General features: G+C 63.7%; 3 protein-coding genes across 4 annotated transcripts; 2 read left to right on the top strand and 1 right to left on the bottom strand.

Moving 5' to 3' along the window:
* Positions 1-561: 561 nt before the first annotated feature.
* LZTS2 (leucine zipper tumor suppressor 2) lies at positions 562-7,121 on the top strand. Its single transcript, XM_051619363.1, is given in 7 exon segments — positions 562-591; positions 2,250-2,318; positions 3,318-3,786; positions 4,137-4,652; positions 5,169-5,438; positions 5,518-5,592; positions 5,594-7,121. Coding segments are annotated over 5 exon segments (1,875 nt in total). The 5' UTR covers positions 562-591; positions 2,250-2,318; positions 3,318-3,357; the 3' UTR covers positions 6,179-7,121.
* On the bottom strand, positions 7,032-15,049 carry PDZD7 (PDZ domain containing 7). Its single transcript, XM_051619362.1, is given in 18 exon segments — positions 7,032-7,501; positions 7,654-7,754; positions 8,073-8,361; positions 8,363-8,562; positions 9,099-9,170; positions 9,264-9,355; positions 9,493-9,584; positions 9,755-9,912; positions 10,097-10,138; positions 10,359-10,562; positions 11,042-11,467; positions 11,907-11,967; positions 12,203-12,350; positions 12,570-12,746; positions 13,070-13,244; positions 13,639-13,779; positions 13,963-14,371; positions 15,000-15,049. Coding segments are annotated over 17 exon segments (2,721 nt in total). The 5' UTR covers positions 14,156-14,371; positions 15,000-15,049; the 3' UTR covers positions 7,032-7,351.
* Positions 15,050-16,348: 1,299 nt separating this feature from the next.
* On the top strand, positions 16,349-21,068 carry SFXN3 (sideroflexin 3). 2 transcript variants are annotated; one of them, XM_051619406.1, is made up of 11 exons: positions 16,349-16,395; positions 16,872-17,038; positions 17,269-17,439; positions 17,595-17,693; positions 17,965-18,040; positions 18,471-18,556; positions 18,928-19,055; positions 19,175-19,224; positions 19,362-19,411; positions 19,848-19,895; positions 20,202-21,068. In XM_051619406.1, exons 2-11 carry the CDS (start codon positions 16,875-16,877, stop codon positions 20,296-20,298), a joined length of 969 nt encoding a protein of 322 aa, XP_051475366.1. In that variant the 5' UTR covers positions 16,349-16,395; positions 16,872-16,874; the 3' UTR covers positions 20,299-21,068. The 2 variants fall into 2 exon arrangements, with proteins under 2 accessions (XP_051475366.1, XP_051475367.1); XM_051619407.1 differs by lacking the exons at positions 17,965-18,040; positions 18,471-18,556.
* Positions 21,069-22,882: the final 1,814 nt, after the last annotated feature.

Consider the following 22,882-nt stretch of genomic DNA (forward strand, 5'->3'; position numbering starts at 1 on the left):
GGGAGGGGGTGATGGAGCCGAGCCTTGGGGGTGGGGAGGGGAGCCTTGGGGGGCTTCAGCCCCCTGTGGGACAGAGGGGCACCCGGAGGCTGCCGGGGGGCTGAGAAGGGGATATTTTTTTGTCCTTTTCCCCAAAGTTTGGGGCTCTTGGAGAGCTGGGGGGGGGGGGGGTGGCAATAGCTGAAACACCTCATGGAGGGATGTGGGGGGGTGTGATGTCAAGCGGAGCAGAACCCCCCCACACCAGCCCTCTTGGGGGGGGTGCTGAGCTCCCCAGAAAATAAGGGGAGGAGGGTTGGGCAAATCTTCGGGGACAACCTTCCCCCTGGCGGGCCGAGAGCCCTGGGCGGGGGGCGGCTTGGCTGGAGTCAATGAGGAGGAAGAGCCCGCCCAGCCCGGGGGGGGGTCTCCCGGGATCGATGTGGCGGGGGCTGTGCGGGGCTGACCCACGAGGCCCCCCCCCACGGCTCCCCCGTCCCGCGCGGGGGGCGTGGCCTGCGGCGGGGGCGTGGCCTGCAGGGGGCGTGGCCTGCGGGGGGCGTGGCGGGCGGCGGGCGCGGCGCGGCGCGGGAGGGCGGCAGCGGGGCCGCGGTGAGTGCGGGGCCCGGGGGTCCCCGGGGGGGCCGGGACGGCGATCGGGGCGGGACGCGAGGCGGGCGAGGCCCGTGGGGCGCTTCGCCGGGGGGGGGGGTGTGGTGGTGGCACTGGGAGTGTTGAGGAGGTCTGGCCTGCGGGGCGGGGGGAGGTCCGGGGGGCTGGGGAGCGGTGGCGGGGCTAGGGCGCTTCGGGGGTGTTTCAGGGGCGCTTCGGGGGGTGTTCTGGAGATGCAGAGGCCCAGGGGCTCTGTGGCGTAGTTTAGGAGGTCGCGGGGCGTTTCGGGGTTGCTTTAGGGGCACTCTGAGGGAGCTGTGGGGCAGCGCAGGCCCAACAGCGCCGTGGGACACTTTTAGGGGTGTTTTGGAGCAATTCGGGAGTGGTTTAGGGACACTTTAGGGGAGCCATGGGACAGCGGAAGCCCGGGGGCTCTATGGGACAGTTTGGGGGTGTTTTAGGGGCACTTCGGGGGATCTGTGGGCCAGCAGAAGCTACGAGACTCAGTAAGGCACTTTGGGGGTGTCCTGGGTCACTTTGGGGCCTTTGTGGGGCCGTTCAGGCCCCTGAGCTGTGTAGGGCACTTTGGGGGTGTCACGGGGAACTCTGGGTGTATTTTAAGGGCACTTTGGGGGAGCTGTGGGGCAGCAATGACCAAGGGGTGCAATGGGATCTGGCAGGCTGGGCTCAGTGGGACACTGTGGTGTGGGGGGGAGGCAGGGGGGGAGCAAGGGGGATTCCAGCCCGGGCACCAGCCCGGGATTCACAGGATGTGGAGGGGCTAAGAGGGTGGCCACAGCTAGGCATGGTGGGGTGTCCACCCCACATGTGCCAAGTGTGTGGGGAGGGATGAGGGGCTGCTTCCCCTGCCCTGGCGGGCCGTGGGTTGCCATTGAAGCATGACAGTCCAGCAGCTCGGCGTGAGGCTCTGGCCAAGCAGGGGCTGAGCCTTCTCTTGCCATTTTGGGGTCGGAACTGTGGGATCAGGCTTCTCTGCACTCCGGCTGGAGTGACTGGTGGTGACACCACCCCAGCTGACTGGTTTTACTGGGTGGCTGGAGGGAGGTTTTGTAGGGCGCTGGCAGCCAGCCGGGCTGGCCACCCCTCCTCCCTGGGTCCTTGCCCCCCTTAGGTGGCAGTGGGACCCTCTCGGCTGGCCATGGGGGCTTGTGGGAGGGAGAAGATGGAGTCCCTTCTCCCATCAGCTACCGAGCCAGGGGCCCCAGCAGTGGCAGTGTCCCTTCTGTGGCTGTGTGGGGACCTGACTGTCCCCAGGGGCATTTCCCTGACCCGCACGTCCCAGGGTAATTTCGCTGGGGTGGGATGCTGTGCCTTGGCCGGCTGCAGCTGGGGGCCCTGAAATGTCCCAGGTATCCCTGCCTCGTTTCTTATCACTGCTCTAGTGTCTTCAGCAGCTGCAGGTCCCCACAGGGGGCTGTTGTCCTCATCACCTCTCCTAGGCGCCCACAGCCCTCCTTAGGTGCTGGGAGCAGCATCCACACCACCAGGCTCCCCTGCCACCCCCTGTGCCACGCTGGCACTGCCTGCTCCAGCCCTGCCGGTTGAGAGGCTTGGGCAGGGGGAATTGCAGGGGGCACGGGGACCCCCACTGCTGCTTGGTGCCCTGACACCCTTCCTCTTTCTCCCTCCTGCCTCAGGGGCTAGCAGAACTGTGTTCCTGCTGTGGGGGCTCGAGTGGACCGGACGGATGGGCAGCGGCTGGCGAGGTGAGCAGAGCTGGGGTGTGGGGTCACCTACCTTCCCAACTGGGGGTGTCGTGGGCATGCTGTGAGGTCAGAGTGCCTGTGGATGGCACATGCGGGTGGGGGTGATGGTGGGGGGGTGGCTGGCTTGCTGGCATCTCTCCCCTGCTTGCTCCCCTGGGTACTGGCAGGAGGATTGATTTCAGGTGACAGCTTGGCGAGCAGGACCATGCGGGCAGCGCCCCCCCCCCGCGCCCCGTGCCAGCCGCAGCCATGTGCGAGATGCGATCAGGCAGTGGGGGACAGATCCAGCCCATCGGCTGGCTCCTGTCACGCGAGCGTATGGCGTGGGCTGGGGCACTGGCAGAGCCCCCCTGCTGGAGGGGGTCAAGGAGGTGGGAATGAGGAGCACTCGTGTGGGACTGGGAAAGAGCCTGCCTGCATGGCAGCTGCCCCCTTGGGGGTATTCTGCAGGGGACCCTGTGCCCTGCTGTGGGTGGGGGCTGTGGGGCAGGCTTTGTGGGGCAGGCTTTGTGGGGCTGACCCTGCTCTTCATGGGGGCTCTGCTGGTGGGCCGTGTGGGGCAGGCAGCCTTGTGGGGCAGGCAGGTGGGCAGGCTGCCCGGGAGCTGGCTCTCCGTGGGCCTCTCGGGATTTGCTTCCAGCCCTGGCATGCTTCCCATGGCAGGGTCACGCTGGGGCACAGCAGGAGGCAGGACCACATCGCTGGTCCCCACCATGCCACCGGCACCCCACAGCCCCTGCCACCTCTGGGCTGCTCCCCTGAGGTGCTGACCTCAGCTTGGGGGGGTGCTGGTGCCACCCCTCTGGCTAATCCCAGTTGTGTTCTGGTTCGTTTGGCATCTCCTTCTGCCTGCTTCCCCTCAGTCTGGCCTGTGCCTATGAGACTGGGGGTGGTACACGGGGGTCTGGGGGTGCCCCTGAGCTCTGGGGGACTCTGGCAGCCATTGGGGCATGGCAGCAGTGTCCATGGCTCTGACACCCGAATCTCTCTTGCCCACAGGCTGCCCTTGTGCCCCTGCCCACTGGGGGCCCCCCCCGCCATGGCCATCGTGCAGACACTGCCGGTGCCCCTGGAGGCAGCTGTTGAGGGGGCCGCACAGCTCTGCACCGCTGGCCGCTCGCCCCCCACCACCATGGGCAGCGTGGGCAGCCTCCTGCCCAGCCGGCCCCGCCACGACCGTGCTGGCCAGCCCTGCGACAGGGGGCCCCCCACCGCCTCCTTCCGCAAGCAGGAGGGGCTGCTCCGGGCCACCCCCCGGGACCCCCCACACCCTGAGGAGCCCTGCACGACTGTGCCCAGCATCATCCATGCCTACACTAATGGGGGCTTCTGCAGCAACTGGCTCGATGCTTCCTCTCCCGTCAGCCCCTGCAGTGACTCAGATGAGCCCCACGATGACCGAGCCCCGAGCGGTCACCTCCAGGGGCCACCCCCCAAGCTCGTCCCCGTCTCTGGCAAGCTGGAGGAGGTGAGGCAGGGGTGGGAGTGGGGTGGGTGGGTGCTGGGGTCTTGGCTTTGCTCTCTGTGCCACCCTAGGGCTGTCAGTTTAGGTGTGTGAACTGCAGCTCCATGGCTGCATTTTTTGTGTCCTTGGGGGTGTGGTGGTCACTGTGCCCTTGGTGTCCCCTCCTTTGTGCCAGGGATGCATGTGGCAGCACACCAGGGCACCCCATGGAAGGCACTGGAGCAGGCAGCAGCTGACCCTTGTTTCCTTTTGGGTGCAAAGGTGTTGGGGCTGGAGGCACCCCACTGCCACCACCTCACACAACCCCTCAGGAGGGCAGCAGGTCCCCCAGCTCTCCCCTCTTTCCCTGGCAGAACATGGAGAAGACCCTGATCCGCCCCATGGCCTTCAAACCGGTGGTACCCAAGCTCCGGAGTACGCAGCCAGGCACGCGTCCAGGGCTCTCAGAGAGCCAGGTGAGCCTCACCCACTTGCTGGGTGCTGAGAAGCCCGGATCCCTGAGCTGCCGCGCCAGCACCCTCTCGGACTCGGGGCGCAACTCCCTCTCCAGCCTGCCCACCTACAGCACAGGCTGCAGCCAGCATCCTGAGGTGGGTGCCCTGCCGGCCACCCCCCATGGCCCCCCTGACCCCTCGGGGGGCTGTCGCCCCTCCAACTCGGACAGCGGGCGCTCGTCCTCCAGCAAAAGCACAGGCTCGCTGAGTGGCCGGGGCCAGCCCTCCTCGGACAGCGGCTCCTGCGGGCGCTCGCCCCTGCCTGGTGAGGAGGCCATGCTGGTGCGGGAGCTGGAAGACAAGCTGCGGGAGAGGGAGGCTGAGCTGCAGCTCCTGCGTGACAGCCTGGATGAGAACGAGGTGGCCATCTGCCAGGTAGGCCCCTGGAATCCCACTGTCCTGTCCTTGTCCATCTCCCTGGGGTACCTTGTGTGGATGTCCCCTCCCAGGGTTGGAGTGTGGGGGAACTCCTTTGGGGACCATTGTGTGGGGATGCTTTGTTCAGTGGATTTGGGAATAGGTATTTTCCTCTCCGGTGGGTGGCCCTCTGGGGAACCCTTGTGTGATCTGGTGGGGCAGTTATACTGACTGGGGTGTTTTATTTGGGGTACCATTTCTTGGATGTACCTTCAGCTTCTCCCTGTTGGTGGTGGGGCTGGGGGAGCCCTATAACTCTGGTGGTGGTAACCTTAGGGGGACCTGCATGCCGAGGGATGGGGAACATGAGGAAGGGGAGCATCACTGCATTGCACCCCTTCTGGACTCCTCTTCTGCTTGGGAAGATCATGCGACCCCTGTCCCTGTGGGCAGGGGGTGCCTATCCCAGGGAGGGCAGCAGAACTGGGAGGGTATTGTGCCACCCCCCCCAGCGTGTCCATCCTTCCCCCCCAGGTGTATGAGGAGAAGCAGCGGCGCTGTGAGCAGGAGCTGGAGGGGCTGCGGCAGCGCTGTGCGGCCCAGGCACGGCAGGCAGCCCAGGCAGCGCAGCGTGGGCAGCAGGTCCTGCAGCTCCAGGTGCTGCAGCTGCAGCAGGAGAAGAAGCAGCTGCAGGAGGACTTTGCCCAGCTGCTGCAGGAGCGGGAGCTGCTGGAGCGTCGCTGTGCCTCCTTCCAGCGTGAGCGCACTGAGCTGGCACCCCGGCTGGAGGAGACCAAGTGGGAGGTGAGTTGCCTGACAGCGAGGGGTGCAGTCTTCAGCTGAGGAGTCCTGGCTGGTGCCTGAGCCCCACTGTCCCCCACAGGTGTGCCAGAAGTCGGGAGAGATCTCGCTGCTGAAGCAGCAGCTGAAGGAGGCACAGGCGGAGCTGGCGCAGCGGGGGGGCCGAGCTGCTGGGGCTGCGGGCGCAGCTGCGGGAGGCGCGGGCGCAGCTGCAGGCGGGCGAGCGGCGGGCTCAAGGGCTGCAGGAGACCGCCCGCCTCAAGGCGCTGGAGCTGGAGGTCTGCGCCAATGAACTGCAGCGCCGCAAGAGCGAGGCCGACCTCTTCCGCGCCAAAGCCGGGCGGCTCGAGCAAGAGGTGGCAGGGCTGCGGGAAGCCGCCCGCGGGCGATGCCCCCTGCCCAGCGAGGGATGCCCCCCGCCCGGTGAGGAATCCCAGGGCGGCGCAGGGCTGCGGTGGCAGCTGGAGCGGCTGCGGGCAGAGGTGGCCCTGGAGAGGCGGCGTGGGCAGGAGCAGCGCGATGCCTTCGAGCAGGAACGTGGCACGTGGCAGGGTGAGAAGGAGCGGGTCATCCGCTACCAGAAGCAGCTGCAGTACAGCTATATCCAGATGTACCGTCGCAACCGCCGGCTTGAACAGCAGCTCCAGCAGCTCCGGCTGCAGGGTGAGGACCCCCCATCGGAGATCTGTGAACCCCCTGGTCCCAACCTGCCCTTCGAAGAGATCACAGCCACTGAGATCTGAGATGCTGCCTGCCCTCTCCCCACGCTTGGAGGGCAAAGGGAGCCTCCAGCCCTTGGGATTTTGGGAGCAGTGGGGCTGCAGGGGATCTCTGCTCTGCCTCCTGGCTCTGCAGAGGCCACTGGCAGCAGGAGAGGACAGAAGGGACTGCAGGCACTGCCCCCTCTCCCCCGTGGAGGTGTTTGGATGAGGGTGCATCAGCACCCACCACAGCGGGGGAGTGCCCGTGAGACATGGGGCCAGGTAGGTGCTGAGTCCCAGCCTCAGGGCTGCCCAGAGCTGGTTCCTGCTGATCCTCTTAGCGCCCAGGGGATTAGCAGTGCTGACTTCAGCCAGGGTCACCTTGGGCAGGGGGAGGGCTGGCTTGTCCCCCTCCCTCTCATCCCTGCGGGTACTGTTATCCAGCCACTTCCCTACTTCCAGAAGTGACTGCGTGTGCCCTGTCCCTGCCCATGCCATCCTCCCCCCTGCCCCTTGTATGTCGGGGGATTCATTTCTGTGCCATTCTAAATCTATTTTTATAGGACCTACCAAAACATATCACCTTCTCCCAGCTCACACCGCACCTGTCTGTGCCCCCCTCACCCCTGCCATGGGGCAGAATGCCCTCAGTGCCTTTCCCATGCCCTTGCCCCCAGTATCCCTGTTTCCCTCAAAAAAAAAAAAAGCCTGGCTCATGCCCCTGTGATGCCCAGCCTGTGAGGGGAGAGGGGCACTGTTCTGGGGTGCCAGCTGGTGACAGCCTCAGGGTGGGCAGAGGTGGGGGGCCCAGCTGGGCACCCAGGGGAGTCAAACCAAAGGAAAAGCCTGACTGTGCCCAGCTCTGGCTTGGTTGCCCCCAGCTCTATGGGGGAATTTTTGTACTTTATTTCAGTTCCCAGAGCCCGACTTGCCTGTGTACCACCTGGAAACACTGATTAAAAACAAGCCCCAGATGTGTTTTTTTCAGGGCTGTGTCTGTGTGTCCGTAGCAGGGTCAGGGACCACCTGTCCTCCCATGTTGCCAGTGGTGCCCACCCTGTTGGGTCCCACTGTGTGCCGCTCCTCTGTGCCTGTGGGGTGGGTCTGGCTCTCTGCAACCTCTGGCTGTGCTGAGACTGGCCACAGCTTGGTTCAGGACTAAGCCATCCATCTCCTCTGGAGCATGGGATCGCTCCTCAAAAAGGGGGTGCAGCATCACTCCAAGGGAGTTACAGGCACCCGCACCACCAGCTCCATGGGCTCCTTGGCTTTGTTGCGGTAGGCCTGGCGGATGATGTCCACAGCCCGCTGGTGGGTGACGTTCTGCAGGCTCTCCCCGTCCACAGACACCAGCTCCTGCCCAGCCTGGCCTCAGCAAGGGAAGGCAGCAGAATGAAGCACAGCCACTTTTGGGGTGCTGGTGGGCTGCCAGCACCCAGCTGCATCCTGGGATGGGAGTGCCTGGATGCTTGCCCACCCCCTGCAGTGCGCTACATCTCCCTGAGGTTCCTCCGTACCTTAAGGATGCCACTGAGGAAGGCAGCTCCCCCAGGAAAGATCTTCTCAATCTTCACCACTGGCTGTGCCCTTGACTCGATGCCGCCAGAGATGCTGATACCTGCAAGGGAACCCCAAGACCCTCACACCCAGGTAAGCTGGGACCCCTACCCCCTGGGCATGTAACCTCCTCCCCTGAGCAGCTATGCCTCCATCCCACCCTGATTTGGTAGGTCCTACACCGATGAGGAATGACGGGCTGGGGCGGCTCCTCTTCTCCCCTTCTACTTTTGGAGAAGTGGCAGTGGTTTTTGCACCCTGCCCCTTAAATGGGGTGCCCCTTGCAAAAAGGTGTGACTCATCTCAGCGATGCTAGTGTTAGAAGGGTCCTCTCCCCATCCCAACACCAACCCTGGGAGACCACCCATGTGCCACCCACCCAATGAGTGCTTCAGCTTGGAGAGGGTGACGGTGAGCAGCTGATACTCCTCTTCTTCCTCTTCCTCCCTGCCAGCCTCTTCAGGGCCATTGGTGGCTGCCCCTGCCTCACCCCCTGGTCCCCCGGAGAGAGGTGCAAGGGTGGGCCGTGCCCGCCGGGTCTTCCCCAGCACCTCAGCCCCTCCATCGGGCACTGTCCCGGCACGCTCCTTGCGCCAGGTGGGCCAGGGGCCGTGTGACTGCCCGTGCCTCTCGCCCGTGGTGGGCTCTGCCAGCAGCCAGTTGGGGGGGCCGGGGGCCAGTGGCGGGCAGAGGGCTGCTGGAGCAGGCGTAGGCATCCACTGGCACGTCAGGGAGCGGGGTGTAGGTGCGGGGGTGAAGCCGGCGGGGGCTGGGGGAGACCCGCGGCCGGGCTGGGCTTGCCTGCAGCCCCCCAGCTTCTTCTGGCTCTGGGGCTCCCACCGGCTTCAGCAGGAACCCGCCTCGATAGTCTGCAACGAGAGGGGCTCAGGGATCCCCCTGGGACCTCACAGCCCTGCTTTGTGGGACCCCACCACCCAAGAATGCCCTGGGACCCCACAGCCCTGACCTCTGGGACTCCCCATGACCCAAGCAACTCCTGTGGACCCCAAAGCCCTGGGACCTCTGCCACCTAGGGATTCTCTTGGCACGAAGGGCCCCAGCTCTTCCTCCTCCAGGAACATACAGATACACAGGGCTCCCCTGCCTAGAACCTCTGATGCCCAGGGACCCTCAGGCACCCACCCCATCTCTCTCCATGGACTCCAGATCCTCCTCCCAAAGACCTGGCACCCAGGATCCACAGATCCTGCTACTCCAAGACCTTCCAACACCCAGTGACATCAGATGCCCTCTCTCCTGTGACAACCTGCACCCAGGCATTCCACCTCCCTTTCTCCTCCCCCAGATTGCCCCTGTACCCCCTCCACACTGCACCCCGCACTACAGGGCACCCCCACCACAGGGCAGCCCTACAGCCAGGAAGATCCTGTGGGGTGGCACTCACCAGGCACTGGTGTGATGAGGTGTCTCTTGGGGGGGACATCATGGTGGGCTGGGCGGAGGGCAGGTGAGCGCACTGCAGTCAGGGAGAGCAACTGGTCACCCCTGAGCTGTACCCACCCCTGTCCGCTACCCCCCTGGCTAAGCTCTCTGGGGGTCCAGTCTCTACCTGAGCGGCTCTTCAGGGCATCGAAGGCTTCCAGCTCCAGGGGCATCACCATACTGTCGAACCGGCCCAGGTCTGTGGTGGCCACCACACTCCTGCCAGGGCAATGAGAGGGGACAGGTTGTGGCAGCCTCTGGGATGGACTGTGACCAAGGCTGAAGAGTGCGTGTGAGTCTCCAAGTCCATCCCAAGGTACTGGGGTATCCCAGGATACCCCCACAGCAGCACCCACCTCACATCCCGCAGCAGCAAGACCTTCTCAGGCCGGTCCAGGATGGCCAGAAGTGGCCGCACCAAATCCTCCACGCTGCCCTCATGCAGGTACTGTGGGCCCAGGAGAGGAATCAGTGGACAGGTGCCCCCCCATGTGCCTCAGTTTACCTCCCAGGGCTTAACATGGGCATATAGCACCGATCGTGGCACCCCCCGGATGCAGGAGCCGCCCCAGGATGAGCCCGTGATGCTGGCACTGTCCTGGCTGTGCCCTGCCGTACCCGGGAGCAGTGGCGGATCACGGCTGTCACCTCGTCGGGGCTGAGGAGGCGGGCGGCGGAGTCCTGGATGTGTGGGAGCCGGGCTTCTGGGTCGCTGCCGTTGGGCTGCAGGGTGGCGATGCCCCCAGGGCCCAGGATGCTGGCACGCCGGCTTTTCTCTGGGGGGAGCACAGTAAAGAGGGGGTGGCTGGGAGGGCAAGGACCACCTCACAAGCCCTCCCATGCCCCTCAACCCAACAGCTCGCTCCACACCAGGGTCAGATACACACATGCAGTGTGGGGTCAGGCGCATGCAGAGCCTGCCCTGCAGCCCCCTCCCCAGCACATGGGCACCCCCATTACCCCGCTTCAGGCTCCGGATGACAAACTTCTGCACAGCGCCTACTGCAAGGGAGATGGAGAGGGGTGAGCATAGGAGAGGCCCAGCAGCATCGCTGCCCTTGCTGAAATTGCATGCCTGAGGACCCCCTCCCCCTTCCCCCTTCCATGCCAAGGATGCCACAACAGGGCCATGGTGCCCATAGAAGGGGGATGCAGTCCCAAGTTGGGTCTCTCTGCCCTGTGCCCCAGACTGGTACCTCTGTCCCTTCCCCCAGCCTGGTACCTCTGTCCCCATCAGGGCGCCCTGGGGACTTGGCGCGTGCCCTGCGCTCGGAGGCGGGGGGCTCCTGGCTGGGGGGGGCCCAGCTCTGGCTGGTGGCACGGCTCCCCTTGAAGAAGAGGTTGACGAGGGTCTTGGAGCGGTGCAGCCCTGGGGGGGCCCCCCGTGCCTCTTGTCCCTCTGGCTTCTCCTTCTTCCGCTTCTCCTCTGGGGATAGAGACGGGGGGTTAGAGTGGAGAGACCAAGGGATGCCACCCCAAATGGTGTCTGGGGGTGGGAAACTTGTGTGGGTCAGAGGAGCTACTGGGGGGCACTGACTGGAAGAGCCCTGCTGTGTGATGCAGGGGGGTGTCCAGCAGCCATGAGGTTAGGCTTTGGGGTGCCTGGCAAGCCCCAGAGACAAGGGGGGGCCTATGCAGGGCTATAAGATGCCCAGTGCTGGTGGTCAGGACTCCATATATGTGGGGGGGCTACAAGATGCCAGGGTAGGGACTTGGTTATAGGACACCCAGGAGCAGGGGCCAGGTGTCCCTGCGGGTCAGTGGCTGTAGGATGCTCAAGCTGGAGACAGGCTCCGTGTGGGTCAGGGGCTGAGCTGTGTGACTCCCAGGGCTGGGGGTGCAGGGTTGGAGAGCGCCCCCAGCCACGGGTGAGTCCCGCATGTGGGGCCGTGCCCCAGTGCCTACCAGCAACAGTGAGGTCACTCTGGGAGCGTGTGATGGGCTGCCGGGGCCGGCTCAGGGCGAGCAGCAGCGCTGTCTTGGGCGAGTGGGTGAAGGTCCGGCGTGGGTGGGTGCCAGAGGGTTCCCGGGCACCCTGGCCCCGGATGGCCGTGTCCCGCAGCAGCTCTGGAGGCCGCACTGTGCGCCGCATCTCTGGCAGCCCCTCGGTAGCTGGCTCGGTCTGCATGGCCCGCTCGGCACGTTCCCGTGCCCAGCCCCGCCGTGGACCATCCTCTGTGGAGATGGCCACATCCACGGTACGGATGGGGGGCCCTGGGGTGGCTGCCCCCAGCCCGTTCACCACCCCTGGTGCTGGCCCCGAGGAGTAGGAGGAGATGGAAGAGCTGGTCTCCGAGGCTTGAGACAGCTGCTGCAGCTGCCCATTGGTCACTGCAAAGGCACAGTGGGGACATGGGGTGACACACTGTGGGGCCACAGGGAGCTTTGCATAACCGCCTGAGGACAGGGGATATGTGGGGACCTATAGGGTCAAGGGGACTGTAAGGCTGCTGGAGCTGTGTCCCCTACAAGGGACATATGGGGTCCCACAGAATCGTGGGGACCAGCATGCTGCTGACCATTGCATAGGGATCTTCATATCCCTCCAAGGGTGGCGGAGAGATGGGAGGGACCCAACAAGCCCATGAAAACTGTGGGGTTGCTAACAGTGCTGCAGGGTGCTTCATGTCCCCTCCAAGACCATAGGACCCCGTGGCATGTGAGCCTTCTTTCTCCCCATGGTGGCCAGATGCTGCTTGTATGGAGGTCCCAGCCACCCCTGTGCCCCAGCCAAGTGTCCCTGCCGGTACCCGCGCAGCACTGCCCTTACAGCGACTGAGCCAGCAATACTCGGCCACCATCTCCTTGTAGGCTGGGAACCGGCCCGTCTCCTAGGGACAGGGGGAGAGGACGAGGGGGTCAGCATGCACCAGCCACCCCAGGCGAACCTGATCCAGTGCCAGCCATGAATAATGCATCCCCCTCACCCTCCCACCTGCCTGAAACCCAACCAGCCGGCAGCCGCACCAGCCCCACAGGCGCCAGGCTGAGCTGGGGCAGCGCCAGTGTGGGGACACACCAACCCCCCACCTCGCCCTGGGGTCCCATGGGATTGGGTGCTGGTACCTTGATGGTTAGCATGATGTGGGTCTGCCCCTTGAGCACCTCCACTGCCTTGCTATGGCTTATGTCTTCAAACTTGACTCCATTGGCTGCAAGGACTTGGTCTCCCACCCGAATGCCGTTCTGCTCCGCCAGCCCCCCAGGGTCCACTCTAGGGCAGCAGAGAGGGGGCAGGATGGGGCTAAGACATCATGGAACCCTGCTCCTGCCCCAAAGCAGGGTGGCCCGTGCCCCAGCACCCACAGTGGTGATAGCCACGGTCTTTTGAGGATGAGAGACTCAGCCAGGATGGGGGTGCCGAGCCCCAGAGTGGGAATAGAGGGGATTGGGGACGCTGTGTCCCCCTCATGCCCCCCCGGGGTGGTCGTACTTGGAGACGTAGATGCCGAGGCCGAACTCCCTGCCGCCACGGATGTTGAAGCCCAGGCAGTAGTCGTCGGAGGTGGTGTAGAGGTGGACAATGCGCCGCAGCCCGTCCTCAGAGCCGCTCTCTGACGGTGTTGAGCCGCTTTTCTCCACCACCAGGCGTCTGTTCACCACGTCCACCCTGGAGCACAGGCACAGTCTTGGGAGCGGGAAGCTTAGGGGTCTGGCTCTCATCCTCCAGCAGGATGGGGCCATTGGTGTTAGCAGAGAAGAGGGATGGAGGATATTGAGGATGGAGCTTGTAATCATCTTTCTTGCCCCAGACCTTCCTGACCTATCCTGTGCCGCACCCTGTCCTCTCCCCACCTTTGGAGACCTCTGATGCCCACCCCCAATCTTTGGGGTCTCCCAGCTCTGGGATCCCAGCTGATCTGCCAGCATTCCCCACTACGCCCTCCATGGAGTTGGGCTTCAGGGTGCTGGCACGGTGGATGCCCTGCTCACCATGCTGTCTTCTCCTTGGAGAACTTGATGCCTGGCACACGGCCCATCCGCCGGACCACCATGCGGAGGCGGTTGTTGCCGGTGAGGACCTTGACAGCGCTGCTCATGGTGATGTTCTCCAGGCTCACACTGTTCACCTCCGTGATCTTGTCACCAACACACAGCCCAGCCTGCTCTGCGAGGGGCACATGGATCGGCTGGACACCTCACCTGCCACCGATGCCCCAGTTAGGTGTTCCCTCCCTAAATGTGTCCCAAACCTGATCAGAGCCCCATGGAAACAAAGGTAAGGATGCCTGGCAACTGCACTGGGGCTGTGACATGCATGGGGACTTGTGACCACGCTGTGGCTTAGGGATGAAGCTCAAGAGCCAGGGTTGTCCACACACCTGTTCCCTGCCCTTCTCCGTGAAAAGCCTGAAAACCCCATGGCCAGAGGTGTCAGGGAGCAGCAAGTGGTAGCTTGCTGCCATGAAGGTGGCATGTCTCTGTGGCACTGTGTGCTTCCTGAGAGGGTCTTGCTGGCATGTACCTGTCCCCACTGGTGTCCCTCAGCCTGTCTAACTTACCAGCAGCACTGCCCTCCTCCACTTTGCTGACAAAGATGCCCAGCCCATGCTCGGAGCCACCACGGACGCTGAAGCCCAGCTTGCCATCCATGCTCTTCTCCACCGTGATGGCGTTGATAATGTCGCTCTCATTGCTGCTGGCTGTGGGGATGAGGGACAGGACGTGTGACCTAGGCTGGGTGCAAGCAATGGTGGGGTGGTGTCTCTCGTGCTGGGGATGTCCCCAGTCCCAGGACTCCCTGCCCCCAGACCCAGGGAACCCAGGTGTCCAGGCCCACCCCCCTGGCCATGCGGGTGGGCAGAGGACTGGGATACCCCACGCACCTTCGATGGGGGTGTTGATGAGGATGACACGGCCCATGGGGGAGGTGGCGCGGCTGGCCTGGGTGGTCCCGTTGAGCAGGCGGTTCTGCTTGCTGAGGAGGAAGCGAGGGGCCAGGCTGACCTCGCTGCTGGTGCTCCATGACCGGCTGCCTGCTGTCATCCCTGACAGCTCCGTGTCCCAGCCCTGGGCCATGGTGGCGCTGGGCACCCCGGCGTCCTGGCGTCCGGCTCGGCGCTGGCTGTGTCCTCACGGGGCGAGGGCTGCCCACCGGCCGGGGGGGGACATGGCATAGTCCAGCAGCACATGCCCAGGCTCGGGCACCCGCTCCCTCTTAGCAGCGCGATGCCGGGACCAGCTGGCGTGGGTGCTCAGTACCAGCAGGACAAGTCCTGGGTGCCGAGGCACAGCCTGGGGGGGACAAGAAGCTTTGTGGCCCCTCTTCCAGCCCTGTTCCCTCCCATTCTACAGCACCCTGGGGGACAAACTGCTGCAGGGCTCCTGGGTACCACCATGAGGGCAGAAAGCATAGGGCCCTGCCCTGGGGCAAAGATGCCACGGTGCCAAGGGGCTTTGCGTAGCAGCGTAAATCCGGAAAGGCTCTGGAAAGGGGACGCAGGGACCTGTGCTTTAGGGCGGGACATGAACCCTCCCTGAAGAGGCTTTGCAGCAAGAGAGGGGAGGGGGCACCCCTCTCCATGCTCCCCGGATGCCCTCCGGATTTACACCACCGAAGGCTGCTGTGGGGCAGGGTCCGGCCCGCTGTCCCCTGGGGCAGTTTCCGCGGGGATTTTCCAGGCGTGGATGAAACGCCACTACGGCCCCACCCCGCGCTTCATCCCCCGCTCGCCCCAGCCTGACCTCAATAAATAAGTGATGGCCCCGGCCGGGGGGACACGCCGGTGTCCCTGCCGCCTGCCAGCCCCCCACGGCCTCTCCTGCTGTCCCCCCGCAGCATCAGCCAGCGGTGCCTCCTCTCCGAAGGGGCTCTGGGGTCCCCCCGGCAGCCCTCCCTCCCCCCGCCCCGTGCCCTCCTCACCTGTCCCCATGGTGCCACCTGCGAAAGAGACACCCGGCAGCGCGGGGGGGACGGAGAGGCCGGGGGGGCAGCACCGCCTCTCGCCCCCCCGCCCGCGGGGATTGGCTGCCCCTGCGGGACCGGCGCGGCCATCGGGCGCGGGAGCTGTCAATCAAGAGCTGCCAGGGCTGGCCTTGCAGCTGGGGGGGGGCTCTGCCCGTGTTCCCCCCACACGTGCACAGCGCGGCGGGGCTCGGTGGGGCGCGTCCCCCCGCGGCGCTGCGTGGGGCTTAGGATGCGGTGTATGTCCCCGAGCCCCTCCCTCAGCGCGGAGCATCCCGCAGGCACAGGGGGGAACCTGAGACACGGCCAGGGGAGGGGGTGTGTCGTGTCCGCCGGCTCACTCCGGTGATGCGAGCCGGTGTCCCCCCGTGTCCCCCCTCCCCGGGGGGCATCGCCTCCACCCCGGGCTGGCCGTAACCCCCCGGCAGGGCCCGGCGCCGCCGGCGCGAACCCGACACCGCGGCGGTTTCAGGTGATGCGAGGGGGCGGGGGAGGGAGCGGGGGGCCGGCGGGGGGCCGGCGGAGGCGGGGCCGGGGGGTCCCCCGGCTCCCGCCGGGCACGGCCGGTGTGGGGACACGCACCCACACGCACACGCACCCCATGCACGCGCACGCCCACGGCATGCGCGTCCGCACCCCCGCGCACGCGTGCAAGCCCCGCCCGTGCCGCCCGCGCGCGCCTTCACACTCACAGGCACCCCAGCACGCGCAGCGGGGCACACGCAAGCACGCGGCCCTGCTCGCGAACAGCGGTGCGCACACGCGCGTGCCCGCACGCAGCGCCCGCCGCACGCGCAGGCGCCGCTGCCGCGCTGCCCGGCACGCGCTGGCACGCAGCCGCCGTGACACGCGTGGGCACCAACGCGACACCCGCGAGCGCGTCACGAGCACATGCGCGCGCAGGGCACGGGCGCCGACACCCGCGCGAGCCCGCGGGCGCACGCGAGCCCCCCCCCCGCGTGCAAACACCGGGCGAGCAGCCGAGCGGGCCGAACCCGGCGGGAGGGCACGCGCGGGCGGCACCGGCACGCACGTGAGCGCACACCCGCACGCCCACTCGAGCACGCGCGCCCACGCGCCAGCACTGCCGCGCACCCCCGCGCGCGAACGCGCGCCCACGCGCGAGCACCCCGGCGCGCGCGGCCGGTGATGGGCCCGGGGAGGGCGCCCGCCGCGTGCGGCTCGGCACGTACCGCGCCCCCCCCTCCCCCGCCGCCCGCCCGGTCCCGCGTGGCTCCGGCCGCCGCCCGAGCGGCTGCGCCTCCCCCGTGACGCGGCCGAACGTCAGCGCGGCGGGCGGGAGCGGGCGGCGGCGGCGGCGGCGGGGTCACGGCGGGCGCTGCTCCGAGAAGCGGTGAGTGCGGGGGCCGCCCCGGCCCCGCCGGTACTCGGGGCTGGGGGGGGTGGTTCCCCGGGGGGGTGAGGCAGAGCCCCGCTTCTGGCGGGGAGGGGCGGGCGTGGAAATAGGGCTGTGTCCCATGTTTTCGGTGCCTTTCCGGGGGGAATCTTCCTCCTTCCCGTCCCTTTCCTCACCCCCGCGCCTCCACCGGCTACCGGCAGCAGCGCCAGCCCCTAGGAGGCGGGTCCCGTCACCCCCCGCCACATTGCCCGGTGTCGTGCTGGGGGTGGTCCCGGACTGGCTGGGGGGCTCCCCACTGACAGATGGCACGGGGAGGGGGTGCAATGATGGCGTCACCCCACCACGCCCCTCCCCGTGTACCCCCCAGGCTGGGGGAGCTCCAGAGCTGCCCCAGTTAGGATGGGGCGGGGGGGGGGGGGGGGGGGGGGGGGCGTACAGGGACATCCCGCTGAACTGCCCCCTACCCCCAGGAGATGGCACCGACCCTGCCTGCCACCATCAACATCCGGGAGCCTCGCTGGGACCAGAGCACCTTCCAGGGCCGGGCCAAGCACTTCTTCATGGTGACTGACCCCAGAAACCTGCTGCTTTCGGGGGCCACGCTGGAGGAGGCCCGCCAGGTGGTGGAGGACTACAGGTATCCAGGGCAGGGCTGTATCCCCGTTCTCCCAGGCAGGAGATAGCTCCCAGGCTATCCCCAGGGCTGAGATCGGGAGCAGTGCTGGCCCCTTTTAGCCACAGCCAGTTCCCCAGTTTGCTAGGGTAGTCCCTAAGGCATCTCCCAGCTGCCCCACATGGGGAGGGGGACCAGGTAGGGCACGGGTGCTGGCAGAAGGTCTCCCAACAGGTGCTACCCTTCTCTGGCAGGGCGGGCAAGGTACCCCCAGGGCTGACGGAAGACCAGCTCTGGCGGGCGAAGTACATCTATGACTCGGCTTTCCACCCCGACACGGGTGAGAAGATGCTCCTTGTGGGACGCATGTCTGCCCAGGTCCCCATGAACATGACCATCACCGGTTGCATGTTGACCTTCTACAGGTACATGAGCCCCTCCTCCTGGGAACCCCTCCCTGGGCACCCTCCTGACCCGGTGGTGAGGAGGGGATGTACAACCCCTACCCCGCAGTGCACCCGTGCTGTAGGAACACGGGTGGCATCCCCCACTGCCAGCAGCACCATCCTCTCTCTGGTAGGACCACTCCGGCTGTGCTGTTCTGGCAGTGGGTCAACCAGTCTTTCAATGCTGTTGTTAACTACACCAACCGTAGTGGGGATGCGCCCATCACCCCCAGGTAAGCTTCCCTCTGACCAGGTCTTTGGGGCATTCCAAAATGCCAGGAGAGTGACTTAAATAGCAGTAGCTTCTTGAACAGGGGCAGGGCTCTGAGATGGGACAGTGGGGACCTGGCACAGCCACCGATGGGCACCATGTGATGGGCTGTCAGAGTTAGTGGTAGAGCTGGGAGAGGAATCTAGGTCTTGTTGAAGGGTGTGCTGTCCTCTTCTTTGGGGAGGTGGTGGGATGGAGAGAACCCTGGTTTGTGTCACCTCTTGCTTTTGCAGCCAGCTGGGTACAGCTTATGTGAGTGCAACCACAGGGGCAGTTGTCACAGCACTGGGGCTCAAGTCTCTCACCAAGGTAAGGTGGCCCTTGGCCATCACTGGCCAGAGCACCTGGGTCCTCCCCATGGGGTCTCTGAGGTGAGCAAGGGATTCACCCCATTACCTGGGGCAGGGGAGAAAATGGAGGAAAGGGGTTTCCTGGGGTACTCACTCAAGGCAGCCTCTCTCTCCAGTGATAGCCTGTCCTTCCAGCCCCACTCCATTCCACAGCTGGATCTCTCCAGGTTTCTTTCACCCCTCGGCCTTCTTCCAGGGCTGGGAAGGGATGTGGGACCACCCAGATCCCCTGGGCTGTGCAGGTTTCCCTGGCTGGGAGTTGCAGGGAAGGGAGGGAATGTTTTTTCCTGGTGGGTAGAGGGCCTTGCAGGGGGACAGTGGCAGACCTGGGGACAGCCCGCTCTGCTTCCAGAGCCTCTGTGTGACGTGCTTCCTGCTTGCCCACCCAGCACCTGCCAGCCATCATCGGCCGGTATGTGCCTTTTGCAGCTGTGGCTGCTGCCAACTGCATCAACATCCCGCTGATGAGGCAGAGGTGAGCCCAGGGCTGGGATGGGGGGCTTGGGCTTGTTTTGGGGTTCACCAGGCACTGGTGGGGGACCCCGGGGATCAGTGTTCTGAACTTGCAGGGAGCTTTCTCCCTGACCCTGCTGGCATCCCTTACCCTGGGGGGTTGGTTTGAAGATACAAGCACCTGGTTGCATCCCATGGGGTTATTGTTGGAGTGGGCTGTGAAATGTGGGCCCGGTTGAGACCTCCTGGACTTAATACACAGGCAGTAGGTAGGGAATGCAGGAGGATGCCAGCTGCCCTTGGAGATGTGCTCCTGTGCTGTGTCCCTCCCCTGTCACTTGATCCCCCTAATCCATGTGCTCTGAGGCCCCCTCACTCCCACTCTCCCTGCAGAGAGCTCAAGCTGGGGATCCCTGTCACGGATGAGAATGGGAACCGCCTGGGTGAGTCCACAGCTGCAGCCCAGAAGGCCATTTTCCAGGTGGTGGTGTCCCGCATCGGCATGGCAGCCCCGGCCATGGGTGAGTGTCCCCTTCTCCACCCATGTCTGGGGGCTGCAGCTGCTCCCTGGCAGCCTAGGTCCCACGGCTGATGGGGCTCTGTGAACTCTGAGAGTTCATCTCCTTCTCCTCTGCCCTAGCCATCCCACCAGTGATCATGAACATGCTGGAGAAGAGAGCTTTCCTGAAGGTACTGGTGGCCCTGGGATGGGAGGGTGGGCAGAGGGTCACCTCCCCCAGCTTGTCATAGGGCTGGCACCTTGTTGGGGAACAGACAGCTTCCCACCCCATCCACCCCATTGACATGCAGCCTCCTTGTCCCCGCAGCGGTACCCGTACCTGAATGCTCCCCTGCAGGTCGGCCTGGTGGGTCTCTGGTAAGTCACCCTCTGCTGATGGGCATCGCTGCACCAGGCACAGACCAAGCCCCAGTATGGAGGGCAGTGCTGCTGGGAGGTCTGCTTGGCAGGGGAGGCAAGAGCTGCCCCAGAGCTCCTCAGGGGGAGGCCAGAGGTCAGCCAGGCTGGTCCCTCTCCAGACATATGGGATGGGAGACGAGGTCCTGGGGCCAGGAGCTGTTTTACTCCATCTTGATGTCTCAAGCCTGCAATGGGCTCCTGCTCAACATTACTGTTGCCCCACACTGATGGGGACAGGCTTTGCCACACTTCAGGAGCCAAATGCAGAGTCTTGAGCTTGGAGAGGGCATCTCCTTGCCCCTTTCCTGGCTGAAACCAGCATGAGGTTGGGGTCAGGCAGCAGATGAAGCAGGTGATTTATGAAGCCCATCTTCTCCGTGTCTTCTCCTTGCAGTTTGGTGTTCGCAACCCCGCTGTGCTGCGCACTCTTCCCGCAGAAAAGGTAAGGACAGGCACCTTGCCCACCTGTGCAGCCCTGTGGGGTAGGGCATGGGGTGCAGGCAGGGGGTGTGTGTGCTCCATGTGCTCTCTGCCCCCCAAGAGATGCTTTTGCTCTTTCCAGCTGTCAAAGTCTTGAAACCGTGTGTGCACACACGTTGCTGTGCACACACAGTGGTGCAGACCCAAAGGTCTGTGTTGGGCCAAAAATCTGGGCACAGGTGGGCAAGGGGTGGCAGCTGGTGGTTTCCCAGTCAGGGCTCCCAGCTGGTATTCCTGCTCTATGGCCTGCATCCATGTCCCCTTGCAGCTCAATGCCCGTGAGCCGCCTGGAGTCTGAAGTTCAAGCTCGGATCTGGGAGAAAGACCCACGGCTGGAGACCGTCTACTTCAACAAAGGGCTCTGAACGGGGGTCCTGGGACAGTTAAAACGTGTGCTGTGGAGCCACTGGGCCAGCACATTGCTGAGCTTCACCCCTCAGAGCCCTTTGGAGCTGCTGCCGCTTTCCCTTGGCCATGTCTCTAGGACCCAGGTGCTCGACCCTGCTTCCCAGGATGCCCACAGCCACACAGCACCACCCCAAAGCCTGACCCTGACACCAGGGACTTTGCGAGTGGGGATGTGTAGTGGTGAAGAAAACCATGCTCCCAGCTTTAGGAGACTGCAGACAGTCATGGCTCTTGAGGGTTGAACCCCTTTGCAGGCATCCCACACGTTCCCCAGCAGTTCAGCAGCTGGGGCCTAGGGGTGGCAGAACAGCTTTCAGAGAGGACAACTTCCCATACCCACAATCAACATGAGTGAGTGATTTCAAGTACAGACAGTGGCTTGGAGGCAGGGATAGGGGCTTTCCCAGCCCAGGCGTGTGCTCTCTGCCCACCCTCTGCTCTCCTCTGAGCTACTCCAGGGATTTAATCTGGCTTTCTGCTCTTTCTATCCCCAGAGCAAATGGTGCATTTTAATCCCCGCAGAGAGTTCCTGTTCTCATTTTTATGCCATCTCTGTTCAGTGCTGGGCTCCCCCTGAGGGGTCACTCTACCCCCTCCTGGAGCACTTGCTTTCAGGTGGACCTTCTCAAATAGCTTTAAGTGCACTGTGGTTTCCTCTAGTTATTTTTGATATATGTATAATGTACCTATATATACCAAATAATAAAGGCAGATTGTTTATACAAAACCGAAAGCAAAGAGAAGAATGTGGCTTGCCAATTCTTATACAGTGGAAAGGGACTGGTATTGGGATGAGGATGGGAGCAGGAAGGATGGGCAGGTTAGCTATTGGGGTACCCCTGTGCCCCCTGGGGCTGGGCTCTCTTCCCACTTCCCAGCCCACTGCCTTTGCAGCAGAGTCAGCTGGCTCTGCACGTGGTTAAGCTCATCCAGCTGTCGGGAGGGCTTTTTTTAGCACTGAGGGCTTTGCATCTTGCTGCTGCATGAGGCTTATTTGGAGAGACCAGAGCATGCCCCTAGCTCTCCCCACGGTCACAGCCTGCTCACAGGACACTGCTTCAATCCTGAGCCCCAGGCCTGTGCCCGCCCCTCTAAGTGAGGATATTTTTATCCTGCTTTCCATGCACGCCTGTTGGAGAGCAGTCGCTGCTGTCGCAGGACTCTGACAAACCTGCAGGAAGCAGCTGTGTCACCCACAGGCCAGGGCAGTCAGAAGGAGCAATGGATGTCAAAGAATTGTAGAATCATAAAATCATTTTCTTTAAGATCATCAAGTTCAACTTAACTCAGCACTGCCAAAACCACCACTAAGCTGTGTCCCTAAGCACTGCATCTAAATGTGTTTTAAATACCTCCTGGGATGGTGACTGCACCCTGGGCAGCTTGTTCCAATGCCTGACAATCCTTTCTGTGAAGGAGTTTCTCCTTCTATCCAATCTAAACCTCCCTGTGCACTACTTGAGGCCATTTCCTCTGGTTCTATCACTTGTTACTTGGGAGAAGAGACCAACCCCCACCTCGGTATGACCTCCTTTCAGGTAGTTGTAGAGACTGATAAGGTCTCTCCTCAGCCTCCTTTTCTCTGGACTAAATAACCCCAGTTCCTTAACTGCTCCTTGTAAGACTTGTGCTCTAGGCCCTTCACTAGCTTCGTTGCCATTCTTTGGACGTTCTTCAGAACCTCGATGTCTTTCTTGTACTGAGGGGCCCAAAACTGAACACAATATTAGAAGTGCAGCCTCACCGATGCCAAGTACAGGGGGAAAATGCCCTTGCAAGGAGAGGAGGGCTGGAGGCAACCATGCTCTGCAGAGTCCCTTCACAGAGCTGGGGTGGAGGAGTGAGTCACTGCAAAGCCAATGATGAGCAGGTGCAGCAGCTGGTGAAATAAGGGTCAGGTAGCCCAGAGTCACCCTGTGCTGTAGCTTTCCCAGCAGGCAGGGACTGGCAGAGGGTGGGCAGGGGGTGTATCCCTCCTGGGAGGCAGTCTGGAGGACACCTGCCCCCAGCACCCAGGCAGTGTGGGGGAGTGGATTGGGACAGGCACGTCAGGGATCTGTCCCCCTCCTTCTGCCAGCCCAGGCATATTGCAAATATCTCCCCTGAGCCAGCCATTGGCGGCTTATAAATAATGCAGCCCCTTGCCGTGCAATAAGGGCTTGTCGGTAGCTATTCTGCTCTCATAAATTAAAGATGAAAAGGTACAAGGCTCTTGCCAGAAAAATGAAGACAAATTTTTAATAGCTTGCCAAGACACAGGGAGATGGAGCACTCGGGAAAAATGAATTACGTTTTTATTATGTGTTTTATTGTGGTGTAATTGAACGGGATTAGCTGAGAATACAATATATTTCCAGGGCAGTGCAAAGAAAACAAAAATAATGATGACATCTTCCCCACCCCCTGCACCACCAGCCGGTGCAGAGACACCTTCCATGTGTGCACCGGCTGGGAGCTGACACTGAGCTGCTGGTGGCCCTGAGAGGCAGGGATGAGGATGGGAGGGACAGCAGAGGGGGCAGAGGACTGGAAATGCAGAAG

This window comes from Apus apus, chromosome 4 (assembly GCF_020740795.1).
Source record: "Apus apus isolate bApuApu2 chromosome 4, bApuApu2.pri.cur, whole genome shotgun sequence".
Lineage (NCBI taxonomy): Eukaryota > Metazoa > Chordata > Aves > Apodiformes > Apodidae > Apus > Apus apus.